Source organism: Mustela putorius, unplaced genomic scaffold (genome assembly GCF_011764305.1).
Source record: "Mustela putorius furo isolate JIRA1106 unplaced genomic scaffold, ASM1176430v1.1 tig00000095_pilon_pilon_pilon, whole genome shotgun sequence".
Classification (NCBI taxonomy): domain Eukaryota; kingdom Metazoa; phylum Chordata; class Mammalia; order Carnivora; family Mustelidae; genus Mustela; species Mustela putorius.
Genome location: NW_025421280.1, coordinates 28,198,222 through 28,211,305, shown reverse-complemented (window position 1 = coordinate 28,211,305; position 13,084 = coordinate 28,198,222). Strand labels below are relative to the sequence as shown.

At 52.7% G+C, this 13,084-nt stretch overlaps 1 protein-coding gene across 2 annotated transcripts in view; it reads left to right on the top strand.

Annotated features, from left to right (window-relative positions):
* SIN3B (SIN3 transcription regulator family member B) overlaps positions 1-13,084 on the top strand; it is a 34,637-nt gene that overhangs the window by 7,554 nt on the left and 13,999 nt on the right. Inside the window, exons 4-8 of one of the 2 annotated variants that reach the window (XM_045082150.1) lie at positions 857-1,057; positions 2,948-3,091; positions 8,540-8,662; positions 9,302-9,391; positions 9,888-10,006. In XM_045082150.1, the coding sequence (XP_044938085.1) occupies positions 857-1,057; positions 2,948-3,091; positions 8,540-8,662; positions 9,302-9,391; positions 9,888-10,006 (677 nt within the window). Of the gene's footprint in view, positions 1-856; positions 1,058-2,947; positions 3,092-8,539; positions 8,663-9,301; positions 9,392-9,887; positions 10,007-12,711; positions 12,767-13,084 lie in introns of those variants that run through there. The other variant, XM_045082152.1, reaches the window with a different exon arrangement.

Genomic DNA, 13,084 nt, shown 5'->3' with positions numbered 1-13,084 from the left:
AGATCGTTCTGGAAGACTTGCTGAGAAGGTGCCCTCTAACAGACCCCTGGAGCTGTGCTGGAGGGTCCCTGGCCTGCTCCAGAACCAGCCCCTGTGTGTGTTGGACCCGCAGGATACTGTAGGAGGTGGGGGGCACCCCTAACAGCCCAGTTGTGGTTTGCAGGGAGTCATTAGAACCACACATGAAGTTTCAGTTTAGAAACAAACACCCCCTCCTTCAAGGACAGTGGGGTCAGTCCCACACCAGATCAGAATTCGGGGTGTCTAGGAGAGAGAAGTGTGTGTCTGTTTTCTGTCTTTGTGTGGCTAGAAAAGACTGCAGAGGGAGGGCAAGCACGATGACCAGTCAGCCCCTGTCTCTTCTCTCCGGTGGCTACCCCTGATTTAGCACTGCGAGTCCCATGGTCCTGGACAACCTGGTTGGTGGTGGCCCCACTCACCTCCAGGGTCCCCACTTGGCCTGGCACTGCTGACAGCAGGAGCCCCAAACTCCAGGGGGATTAAACAATCCACTTGCCGTGTATTTCTACTGTCTGCTCATTTTTCAAGGTGTTGGGTGTCATTCGAACTTCATGGTCTTGGATCAGGTGGAGGTGGGCTGGTGAGACTCCCCCAGGACAGTGCAAACACACAGTGTGGTGAGGGAGGCATCATCTGCCTGTGTGTGTGTGTGACCACCTCCCCAACTTCCCTCCCTCCAGGCCCCCACAAGGAACGCTCTCCTGCATCTCATTAAAAACCTTGGCTCTGTGCTGGGTGCCGCTTGCTCCCAGGTGGGCCAGGGCTCTGTCCAGCATTTCTCACATCTGTTCTCGGCGTCAGGACTGCCAATAACTCACTGTCGTGCCGTTGTCAGGAGAATTCGCACAACCACAGCGACTGTGCGGAGAACTTCAAGCCGCAGATGCTGTATAAGGAGGACAAGCCCCAGGTGCCCTTGGAGTCGGATTCCGTGGAGTTCAACAACGCCATCAGCTACGTGAACAAGATTAAGACCCGTTTTCTAGACCACCCAGAGATCTATAGGTCATTCCTGGAGATACTGCACACTTACCAGGTAAGAGGCCCACGTGACCCTGGCCAGGTGCCGGTGGCGCCCACTTTCAGGGTGCGTCGGTGGCATTTACATTTTCTGGTCTGAATTCATGAAATCCTGTACAATTCCGATGCGTTTTTATTTAGCCTGTTTGTTTTTTCTTTACTGTGATAAATTGTACATAATCTGAAACTTACATTTTAACCCTTTTTAAGTGTCGCATTCCGTGGCATTAAGTACTTTCACATTGTGCAACCTTCCCTACCATCCACCCCCAAAACTTGTTCATCGTGCAAAACCAAGACTCCATCCCCATGAGACAGTAGCTCCCCCAGCCCCTGGTACCCACCATCCCACTTCCTGTCTCTCTGAATTTGACAACTCGAGGGACCTCCTATAAGTGGAAGCATACAGTACTTGTCTCTTTGTGTCTGGATTCTTTCACTCACTGTGATGTCCTCAGGGTTCATCCAGGCTGTATCCTGGGCCAGAACATCCTTCCTTTTTAAGGCTGGAGAACATTCTGTGGCGTGTATGTACCACGTGTGTTTATCTGTTCCTCCACGGGTGGGCACCAGGGTTGCTCCCATGATTTTGGCTCTTGGGAATAATGCTTCTGTGAACACGGGCATCCAAATACCTGTTGAAGTTCGGTTTTTTCAGGATTTTAATTTGCTCTGTGAGGCACCCCTGCATCCCAGGAAGTACTAGGAAACGCACGGTATGGGGATTTAAAAAGAACCTGAGAAGATGGTCTTCTCTTTGTAAGATGGCTTCGCCGGTGTTTTGACAACACAGCAGCCCTCTGTTGATGCTGATTACAAGTGGATTACAAGTGGGCTCCATGCCAGGCAGTGGGGCAGCAAAGATGAATGGTTTGCTGCTTAGTTCAGTCTGGCGGTGGAAGAGACTTAAGAGGGGTGGGGTGGGAAGAAAGGGAAGCGGGTAGAAGTCTGCCCAGATTGCCAGCCCTGACCACGGACTGCAGGGTGTCAGGAAGGGCAGCGTTGGCCTGAGTCCCAAGAAATCAGGCAGAGCCATCAGGCAGATGAGTATAGACAAAGGGTGGACTTTCTTTAGTGCTGGGAACATCCTGTGCAAAGTCCCGGGGGTCAGAGTAGACAGCCAGCTTCCGGGGACCTGAGGAAGGGGAGGGCAGTATTATGGTCCCTTGATGGGTCGTCTCATTCCCTTTACAGCCGTGGAGTGGGAAGCCCGAGCTGTGTGCTCGAGTCCCAGCTCCACCACCTCGTGCTCTGTCACATTCTCCGGTGTGAAGCTGACAGGGACTTACTTCTAAAGTTGACAGGGACTTCCATCCTGAGTTCTGTCCTCCTAACCTGGGTCCCCTTTGGTCCTCATCTTGGTGCTTTAAGCTCTGGATTAGGCCATCTTCCTTCAACTTTTGGGGTCTTTCTGACTCTGGGTGGACAGGTCCCTTGTCCCAGTACTCCTTTCCTTCCCCCGTCACCCTGTTTCTTTCAAGGCCCACCACCAGCTCCACACTCCCTGCGCCCTGTCCGCAAAAAAGGGCCTTCTTCTCCCTTGTACTGACCTTGTACTTCCCCAGCCTTTGTTTGAGGACATGCAAGGACTGAGGCCAGACCATTCCATGACTCTGCCCCTGCCATCATCCCCTCTATACTCCCTTGTAAGCCCCATCCCTGGCCAGGGCTCAGGCTGTGTTGTGGGGTGGGACGAGAACAGATCGTGCCGGGCACCCCAAGCTGTTAGCAGGGTGGTGGACTGGGTTCCTTTCTCCTAGTGATAGCAGGCATGGGCTCTGCCAGCCCATTTTTTGTTTCGTGAGTCGTCCCTTGGTCTCCTCCACAGTGGGATGCCTGAAGGTCAGCAGCCTGGCGTGCCTCTATCCTTGGCTAACTGCTCATTTTCCCTTTCCTGAATTGGCAGAAGGAGCAACTGAGCACGAAGGGGCGGCCTTTCCGAGGCATGTCCGAAGAGGAAGTGTTTACCGAGGTAGCCAACCTCTTCCGGGGCCAGGAGGACCTGCTGTCCGAGTTTGGACAGTTCCTGCCTGAAGCCAAGCGGTCCCTGGTGAGTATAGAGGGCCCACCCTGGCCTGAGGGCCACCTTCCTCTCAGCTGGGACCCTGTTTCTCAGTGCAGCCCCGAAGACCAGGCTGGGCTTATTTGTGCCCGGGACATGCCGGCTTCCCCCAGAAGCCACACAGCATGCAGACACCCCTAGGCCCCCTGTGCAGGCTCACCGCCACGTCCTGTTGGAGCAGATCCTGAGGGGGGCTCCTCTTTCAGACAGTGTTCGGGGGGGTGAGGGCCAGCTGGGAGGAGACCTGTCTGTAACCAGTGCCCTGTGGGAACGTGCCTGTCGGGCACTGTGAGGCTTGCCAGTGAGGGCAGAGAGGATGAGGAGGGGTCTGGGGTAGGGGGGTCGAGGGTGCAGGCTGCATCATCAGCCTCGTGCCCCCCCACCATCATGGCCTGAGGCCTGCTGGGTTGTGCTTTCCATATCCTTTCCCTTGTATTTTCTCCATAAGGCTTTCTTAGAAGTAGAAGCGAAATTCACATAACATGAAACACACCATGAAAGGATAAAGGGTATAGGTCAGCGGCATTTGGTACATTCACCGTGTTGTGCAGCCGGCACTTCTGTCTAGTTCCACACCGTTTTCATCACCGTAAAGGAGACCCTGTCCCTGGGAGCAGCCACTCTCCATTCCCCCTCCCCTAGTCCCTGGCAGCCATGAATCTGCACCTGTTCTCCACAGGTCACACACGGGGGATCCTACACCATGTGGCCTTAGTGACTGGCCTTCACTTAGCGGGCTGTTGGAGGGTTCACCCGCGGCACGGCGTGCATCGGCATCACGTTCCTTTTCACGGCCGAGTCCTCCTCCGCTGTGCAGACGGACCACAATTTGCATATCCTGCCATCCATTTGCGTTCATTTGGGTGGTTTCGTTTCTTCTTGGTGGTTGTGGGTGAGCCTGCTGTGAATGTTCGTGCGGGAGGGTGTGTTGGAGTCCGTGTTTCCAGGTCTTTGGAGTCTGTACCTAGGAGTGGAATTGCTGAGTCAACTGGTGACTGTGTTTCACTTGTTGAGGAAGTGCCGGACTGTTTCACAGCAGCTGCGCCATCTTCTGTTCTCACCAGCAGGGTGCTCCACAGTGTCACCGACGCTGGGTGTTTGGGTCTGTTTTTCAGTTATGGCCTTGTCGTCGTGAAGTTGTATCTCATTGTGGTTTGGATTTCCATTTCCCTGATGACTAAGGATACTGAGTATCTTGTATGCCTTTTGGCCTTTTGTGTATCTTTGGAGAAATGTCTCTCCTTTGCCTATTTTTTAGTTTATCTTTTTATTATTAAGCTGTAAGTGTTATATATATATATATATATATATATATATATATATATATATATATATATATATATTCTGGATACCAGGCTCTTATTAAAAATTTTTCTCCTTTTTGTAGGTTGTCTTTTCATTTCCAGTATCCTTCAACATACACAGGTTTTTAGTTCTGATCAAATCCAGTTACCTGTTTTTTCTTTTGTTGCTTATGCTTTTAGTGTCTCAGAATCTCTGCCAGATCTGAGGACAGGAAGGTTTCCTCCTGTATTTTCCTCTAAAAGTTTCTATAATTTTAGCTTTCATAGTTAGGTCATTGGTGCATTTTGATTTAATTTTTTTGTGTGTATGGTGTGAGGTAGGGATCCAACTCCATTCTTTCCTGAGGGGAGAGCCAGTCTTCCCAGCACAGTTTTTTGAAACGACTTTTCTGTTCCCATTGAATGGTCCTCGCACCATTGTTGAAAACCAGTTGAGCATAGTTGTATGGATTTATTTCTGGACTGTTCAGTTCCAATCCATCGACCAACCCCCACATGTCTCTTTTGAGGGCAGCACCACACTGTCTGGATTACTGTAACTTTGCCCTAAGTTCAGAATGTGATTTGAGTTGTGTTCTTTTTCAAGATTATTTTAGCTAGTCAGGGCCCCTTGGAATTCCATATAAACTTGAAGATCAGCTTTTCCATTTCTGCAAAAAAAGGGAAAAAAGCCATTGGGATTTTGATAGGAATTGCCTTGAATCTTTAGATTGCTTTGGGGAATATTTCCATCTTGATAATGTTAAGTCTTCTGATCCGTGAGCATGAGATTTCTTTGCATTTATTTAAATCTTTAATTTCTTTCAGCAACATTCGTGGTTTTTGATGTACTTGTCTTGCACCTCTTAGGTTAAATTTATCCCAAATATCTTATTCTTTTTTTTTCTTAATTTCATTTTTGGATTGTGCATCATGAGTGTATACAAATACCACTGATTTTTGTGTATTTTGCTTCCTGCGACTTTGCTGAGTCTATTTATCAGCTTTAATAGCCTTTGTATATTCACGAGGATTTTTTTATATGCATGTTACCATGCCATCTGCTAATAGAGATGGTTTTCTTTCTTTTCCATTGTGAATGCCTTTTCGTTCCTTGTCTTGGCCTAATCGCTGCAGTGGAGCCTTTATTACTGAGCTGAATAGAAGTGGTGAGAGGAGGCATTCTTGTCTTGTTCCTAATCTTAGGGGAAAAGCTTTCCATCTTCCACCTGAGTGTTCTGGGAGCTGTGGGCTTTTCGTAAACACCCCTTTGTCAGATGGAAGAAACACGCTTCTATTCGAGTTTATTGGCTACTCCTTTTCCTCCTTTTGTTCTTCTCTGCTTTGGATGGTGGCTTGGGTCCTGTGCACACGAGCGGTCCTCCCCCACTAACGCCGGCCCAAGTGCATCACTACCACCTCTCCTGGTTCTGCTTCTAAAGGAGGATACGGGGGGTGGGGGTGGGCAGGGCTGGGGAGCAGCAGGAGAGGCTTGGTGGGTGTGTACAGGGGTCTGGGTTTGGATCATCAAGAATTACTTGGCCTTCCAGCGTCCATCAATGCCACCTCAAAGTCAGGATGCCACCTGGAAATACTTCCTGACTCAAAATCAGAGAAGCTCTGTCTCTCTCCATAGGGTTGACGTCTGGTTCTGGAGCTGTCGCCTGTCCCTTTACCCTGCCTGGAGTTTTGTATGTCCTCTGGGGCTGGAGGGCTAGGCAGGGCCCTGGGAACACACAGCCCAGGCTGAGACACTCACTCCGTGTCCCCATGCGCTCAGGAGGGCTTGAGCCAATGCCCTCACTCATGTCCCAGGCCTGGTTTCCTTCTCTTTCACATGGGGATGAAGGCCTTCCTGCTCCGACTCGGCAAGCCGTCATCCTCTAAGCGCTTTTGCGTGCAGCCCAGCACGTGTGCAATGCTCCAGAAAGAACAGCTGGGAATGTTCAGGAAAAGCAGGCGGAGGATCCAGATGGATTGTCCCCATCCCCTCCTAGTGCCAGTGTTGTCCATTCCCCCTTTGCCCTCCCCGAGTGTCCACCCAAGTGGCAAGGCCTCCCTCTGCTTCCCCAGGACCAGTCAGCCTGTGGGAGGCCCCTGGGGAGTACCTGGGGAGGGCTGAGCAAAGCCCTAGTGTGGATTTCCCGACCCCCTCCCCGGGGGGGCAGGGAGCTCACCTCCACCAGAGGTGGCTGCACTTCCAGCTGAGCCTAACTCCTCATGTCCCCACGCTCACGTCCACTCTCAGCCCCCTTCCCTTCCAAACCCAGCCCCGAAGCACAGTGTCCCTCCTTGGGCTTGGCCTCCTTTTCCCAAATAATGTTCTGTGCCGTCCTGGCATCACTCCCATTTCTTTCTCTGCTTGCCAGAGAGCCTCCTTGCAGGCTCCAGGGTCACAGAGACGAGGAGCGGAGGACTCTCACTGCCTCCTGCCTGCCACGCACCCTTGTGTGGGTTGCGGGCCCTCAGGCCTCCCTCCGTGTCCCCCAGGAGCTGGAGCTGCATGGCGCCACATGCCGCCTGGCCCTGACTGTGAGAGGAGGAACTGAGGCTCAGGGAGGTGCCTCAACCATGCATTCTTGCTCCGACGGCTGCCCACCCCCACCTCCTGTCCAGGCAGGGCTGCAATCTCCAGCCTCCTTGGGGTGAGGAGAAAGGACACGCTGCTGGCCCCTGATCTCTGCCAAAGAGGGGAAAGCTGGCCTGGACTTGGCCGGGCCTTTCTTTCCCCGGGGGGCTGCCCATCTCCCATGCTGGGATGTAAGAGGTAGATCCAAGGGCACCAGGGTCAGACAAGCCCCAAACACGCCATCCCAGCTGCAGCCTCTGGTGGCGCTCTTTTCTTGAGCCCAGTCAGCAGTGGTTGGCCTGGGTGAGGCGGGCTGAGCGCAGAGCACCTTCCGCCACAGCTGTGGGGGGCCGTGTACAGCAGATACTCAGGCTTGGGAGCTCTGCGGGGCCTGCTCCAAGGGCAGCCTTACTTAATTCCCTCTGGAGTTTTCCTATCAGTGGTGGCCAGGGTGCCGCAGGGGAGGCAGCTGGGGCCGCCTATTCTCTGATTGCTGTGGTCGCTGCGCCCCCTGCTGGACACCCTGCACTTGCGAGTCTGGACCCTGGCAGAGCCGGCCCAGGAAAAACGGGTCTCCCTCAGAAAAGCTCCCACCGCTCAGTTTCTCGAAGTAGCGCCTGTTACCAGTTCAGCAGAGTGCGTTGACTGGAGCATCTTGGACGTTTTAAGCGATTGAATCAATTTTTTAAAAATTGATTTTAATTTTTAAATTTTTAAAACACTCACATAGAATCTGTTGTATAATTTGAGCTTTTTTTCACTGCCCTTTATATTAAAACTTGAAGTTCTATTAAAACAGCAGGAAAAAGGGACATCGGGGGGCTCAGTCGGTTTAGCATCTGCCTTCGGCTCAGATCATGATCCTGGGGTCCTAGGATCGAGCCCTGCGTTGGGCTCCCTGCTCAGCAGAGACCCTGCTTCTCCTCTGCCTGCAGCTCCCCTTGCTTGTGCTCACCTTTTCTCTCTCTGGCAAATAAATAAAATCTTAAAAAAAAAAAAAAGTAGGAAAAAGAAACCAAAGATGAAATTTGATACTGTCCTAATTAAACATGACCACTTGGCCTAAGTCGGAGTTGACAAACTTTTTTGCTTTGTAGAGGGCCTGATGGTAAGTGCCTTAGGCTTTGCAGCCATCGGATCTCTGTTACAAAGACTTGGCTGCATGGTTATGGTGGGAAAGCCCCTTTGGCTTGTGGGCATGGCTATGTGCCAATAAAACTTTATTTACGATAACGGGCCCAGCATGGTGAATATGTCCGCCCCTGCCCAAAGGGTCTTTGAGGGTCCATCTAGCTCACACGTTTACAAGTGGGGACATGGAATCATAAAAAGTAAGAACTGTCAGAAGTGTCAGGGAAACTGATAATCTGAGTATCCGGGTCTCTCCCTTCATCAACATGGACATCTCAAGAGCCAGAGTCGCCTCACATGCAGACAGGGTCCCAGCCTGTGGCAGGCAGCATTCACTGGGGCCATGGGCCGAGCCCGAGGTGGTTTTGCACACCCATATGCACCAAGAGCCAGTACTGAGGGGCCCAGCTGTATCTCTCCAACACTAATCACCTCCCGTGTTTGTGTTCTTAGTTCACAGGAAATGGGCCATGCGAAATGAACAGTGTCCATAAGAGTGAGCATGAGAAGAACCTGGAACACAGCAAAAAGCGCTCTCGGCCCTCGCTTCTCCGTCCGGTATCTGCACCAGCCAAGGTAACCGTCAGCTGTGCACATAGATGTCCCCCTCTGTGGACCCCCAGCAGCCTCCCTTCTCTGTAGATGACCTAGGGAGCAGTGTGCAGGAGCTGTAATACTAGTTGGCTTTCTACCCTGAAGAAGAGCTTTTTCTTCGTCTCTTTTTATTGGGTGACCTACTCTGGGTTGTAATCCGTGACTTGTTGTTCATCTTGGCATCTAAACTGGCTCAGATTTGGCCGGTGGAACCCCCTCGAGCTGGCTTCTGTGTCCTCTAGACATAGGCCTTGCATTGGGAGATGGTTTTTGTAGGGTCTTCAGTGCCTCGAGCAAGCAGCCAGGTTCTGGTCTGAGTCCAGCTTAGAGACAAAACTCTTCACAAGATTTAAAACCAAAGTTTCTCTGGGCTCATCTTGTTCTCATCCTGTTCTTGCCCCTACCACCACTGTCAGAGCTTACAGGACAAAACAGGCAGGGGGAGAGGTTTCTGATCCTTCTTCAAGGGATACCGCTCCCTTCCTCTCCCAACTTCATAAGGCTCCTGCCTAATACCAAAGCCCTAAACTGCCAAAATTTTTAGAGATTTCCTCCACAGGGGTCCCGGGCAGACCCCAGCCAGTCCCTCGGGCCTTCACAGCACAGAGTTTCTCTCCACAGAAGAAAATGAAACTCCGAGGTACCAAAGACCTGTCCATTGCTGCCGTGGGGAAGTACGGCACCCTGCAGGAGTTCTCCTTCTTCGACAAGGTGAGCCATCGAGGCTGGCCTCAACAGCTCGGTGTGTAGGACGGGAGCCCCTGGGGAGGGACCTGGTAGGCTGGGCAGTGGCTGGGGCAGGCTGGGGACAAGGGGCTGGCACCAGCTCGCACGGTGGGAGGTGGTACCGGCAGGAGGCAGCAGAGCTTGGGGCCCACGCAGATCTGAAGGCACACTTTGGTCTCCCTGAAGCTGTGTGGCTTTTCTAAAGGCCGGTGGCTGTGGGGCTCCCACCTGGGGTCAATAGCTAGTTGACCCCAATAGCTAACAGGAGCCAGCGAGCTAGTCTCACGCACATTCCCTCCAGGCTGTGAATTAGTTGTCTGGAGACCATTGCCCTGCTGACCACAGCCCGTCACTTGAGAGCACGTGCCTCGGTGACTCCGTGTTCACCTAGTGGGGCCTGAGCCAACTGAGGGCAGGGGGTGAGGTGAGGAGTGCGGGTGGGGCTGGCCCTCGAGGGTCCCCTCATCTGCTCTCCCCGCAGGTGCGCAGGGTGCTGAAGAGCCAGGAGGTCTACGAGAACTTCCTGCGCTGCATCGCGCTCTTCAACCAGGAGCTCGTGTCCGGCTCCGAGCTCCTCCAGCTCGTCAGCCCGTTTCTGGGGTGAGTGACCCTTGCCAGGGCTTCCACGCCGGTGTGTGTCCGTAAGCTCTGTTTACCCTTCTGTTGCTTGTTGCTTGTGGAAAACAGTAAATGCTTTCTTTGATTTCTGTTTGTAAATTGCTGTGGTGGTGGAGGCCATTCTAGATTGAGCCGCAGTAGAGAGAGAAAGAACACAGACAGGTCCTGGCCCTGTTCTCCCACCGTGGCGGCCTGGATGCTGATGCTGCAGAGTCCGCCCGTCTTGTCAGGTTTTCCCCTTGCGTGCAGAGTTCCTGCGTCCACCCCATCGGTCAAGATACGGCTTCAGCAGCACAGGGATGCTTGTGTTGACCTATAATAGCCACACCCATGTCCGTCCGTCCTGCGTGCCACCCGGATCTGGGTCCCACACCCCTGGCAAACCTCTGATCTGCGCTCCAGCTCTGAAACTTAACCAACGGAAGTGTTCCATGGGAGGAATCACACCGTACATAACTGTCGTGGACTGGGTTTTCTTCACCCAGAATAATCCTCTAGAGATTCCCTTTGATATGTGCTTTTAAAAATTCTGCCAATCAGAAACTGCCAGGAAAAAAGAAGCAGCCACTCGGCACCCCTGCGGGTCAGAGAGAAGCCGTGGTCACCCGGTCAGCAGCCTGCTGCCGGTAGCCTGTGCCATGGGGTGTGAGCACGTGGACAGACCCCAGGGGCTGGGGCGGCTGCTGGGGGTGCAGAAGTTTTCCGGGAGGCAGATGCACGGGCACCGTGCGCTCTAAGAAGGGAGAGGCCCCAGCACCGCCTCCTGCTCCTCAGCTCTCACATGTCGGACGAGTTTCTTAGACAGTCTTAGTTTTCCTGTTGTGAAATGGGGATTTCTAGAGCTACCACACACAGCTTCAGAGCGCTGCAAGCGGGCCCTACACGTAAGACCTTTAAAACAGTGTCTGGAATGTGGTGCGTGCATGGTATGTAATGACTGTGTAGGAGCTTTATTCAGCCCTAAAGTCATCCCCAGGGACAGGTGCTTCCTGACCCCTTTACTGTTAATTAGGAAAAGTTTTTTAAGTTTTCTTTTTAAATATAAAATAAAGCACAGGTCCAGGAATCCGAATGACGGATGACTTCAGTCATTTTTAGGCAAAGCCCCTTGTGCCCACCACCCAAGTCCCACACGGACTTTCGCCACCCCCAGGGAGCCCCTTCCTATGCTGTCACATCACGCTCCCTCCCCCCTCAAAAGGATCCCTTGGAAGTGAGCACCTCTCCCCACTGAGGTTGGCTCAGGTGCTGTCCAGCACAGGGCTCGCTCTGGCCGCCTTGTCTGGGTTTGGTTTGGTTTTAGAACATGTCTGTGAGTCTCTCCTTCCCACTTGATTGCCTGCTGTCTCTGTGCTGGCACGCCCCGCCCCTGCTGTCCTGTCCTCCATGTCCCTCTGTCTGTCAGGGGGCGGTGGTGTCCACATTCTTTCTGTGGCTTGATCGTGTATTTATATGTTCTCTGCGAGTTGCAAAAGAGAGAACCTCAACAGCATTTTTCACCTTCTGGCGGCCCAGAGTAGATGTTTGATTTCTCCCTTTATTATAATGGCTGGTTGACGAGTCACACTCCTTTCCTATTCAGATCGATTCTTTTTTTTCTTAAAGCATCATGTGGGCTCATGGACACATTTGATGTGCTTTGATATATTTTTTAATTTTTTTAGGATTTTTTTTTTTTAATTTATTAGAGCATGAGTGGGAGGGGCAGAGAGGGAGACTCAAGCAGACTCCCTGCTGAGCGCAGAGCCCAACTCGGGGCTTGATCCCAGGACCCCGAGATCACAACCCAAGCCAAAACCAAGAATGGAGTCAGATGCCTGACCAACTGCACCACCCAGGCGCCCCGGTTTTTTTAGTATATTTTAAGGATGGGGAGGCTAAGGCCCAGAGTGAATACTTCTCACTTTGCTGAGAGACCCCTTCAGAGAGAGCTTTGCCGAGGTGATGGGTGAATCTAGGGTGGCCCAGCCCAGAAGCCGGCGCTCCGCCCATCCTCTGCCCTCAGGACAAGATGCTGTCAGGCTGGGCTGCAACAGCCTCTTTTTTTTTTCTTTTTAATTCGGTATATCTTGGATGTTTTTCTTGGATGTCTTTTGGGCCTACGTGATTCGTAGCGACTGCGTGCTATTCCCTCGCTTGTACAAATCGAGGTTTTCTCAGCAGGGTTTGTAATGAAGGACTTTGTCTTCAGTTTCTACAGTCAGTGCTACGGTCATGCTCCATAGGTTGGGATACTCAGAGGTCAAGTTAGGGTCGTCAGGCAGTGCTTCCTGAGATCCAGAGGGGGTACACACGTCAGGGTGTCCCTTTCCCTTGGGTTCACTCACCCAGGCTAGTGAGGATCTCCTGACACTCTGAAAAACGGCCCCAGCAGCACAGCGCCGTTACTCACCCTTGGCTGAACTGTGGCTGGCTTTTTGTGTGGACTTGGATTATGTGCTCCTTCCCCTCAGCAGTGTGTGTGAGCTCAGAATCAGAACCCTGGGTATGGGTCCTGGCCGAGGAGTGGGCGCGGTTGCTGGAAAGAGGACATGCTGTGGTGGGCGAGGGGCCTAGGGACGCCTGTGCGGGGGGGGCCTGCCCAGTTGGGTGCATCACTAGCCCCAAGTCTGGATTGGGACCCTGCTTCCTATTAGCACATCAGAGTTTCTTTGTTTGCAGAATGGCCAGCACTACCTCCTGCAGTTGGCAGGGGCAGGGGTGATGATTAAGGGAGAAGAATGAAGGAGCTCGGAATTTCAGGTGCTGAGCAGGGGGGCAGTGTTGGGTTGGGGTCCGCGATTCCCATTTCCACATGCCGAGAGCGGTGTGGGGGGAGGGCCCCAGGGGTGTGCAGCGAAGAACTACAGCAGGCCTCTTTGTGACGCCTGGCTGGGCTAACAGTCACCCTGACAAGGCCTCTTCTCGCAGTGTGAACCTCCATCTGGGTCTGCGCGCCCAGGGGCAGCCAGGTAAGGGGGTCTAGAGATCGGCCACCTGCCGACGGCACAGCCAGGGTCAGGACTGGAGTGGGCTGTGTCGGAGGGACTGTTCCCCCTTGGAGCATTGACAGTTGGCGTT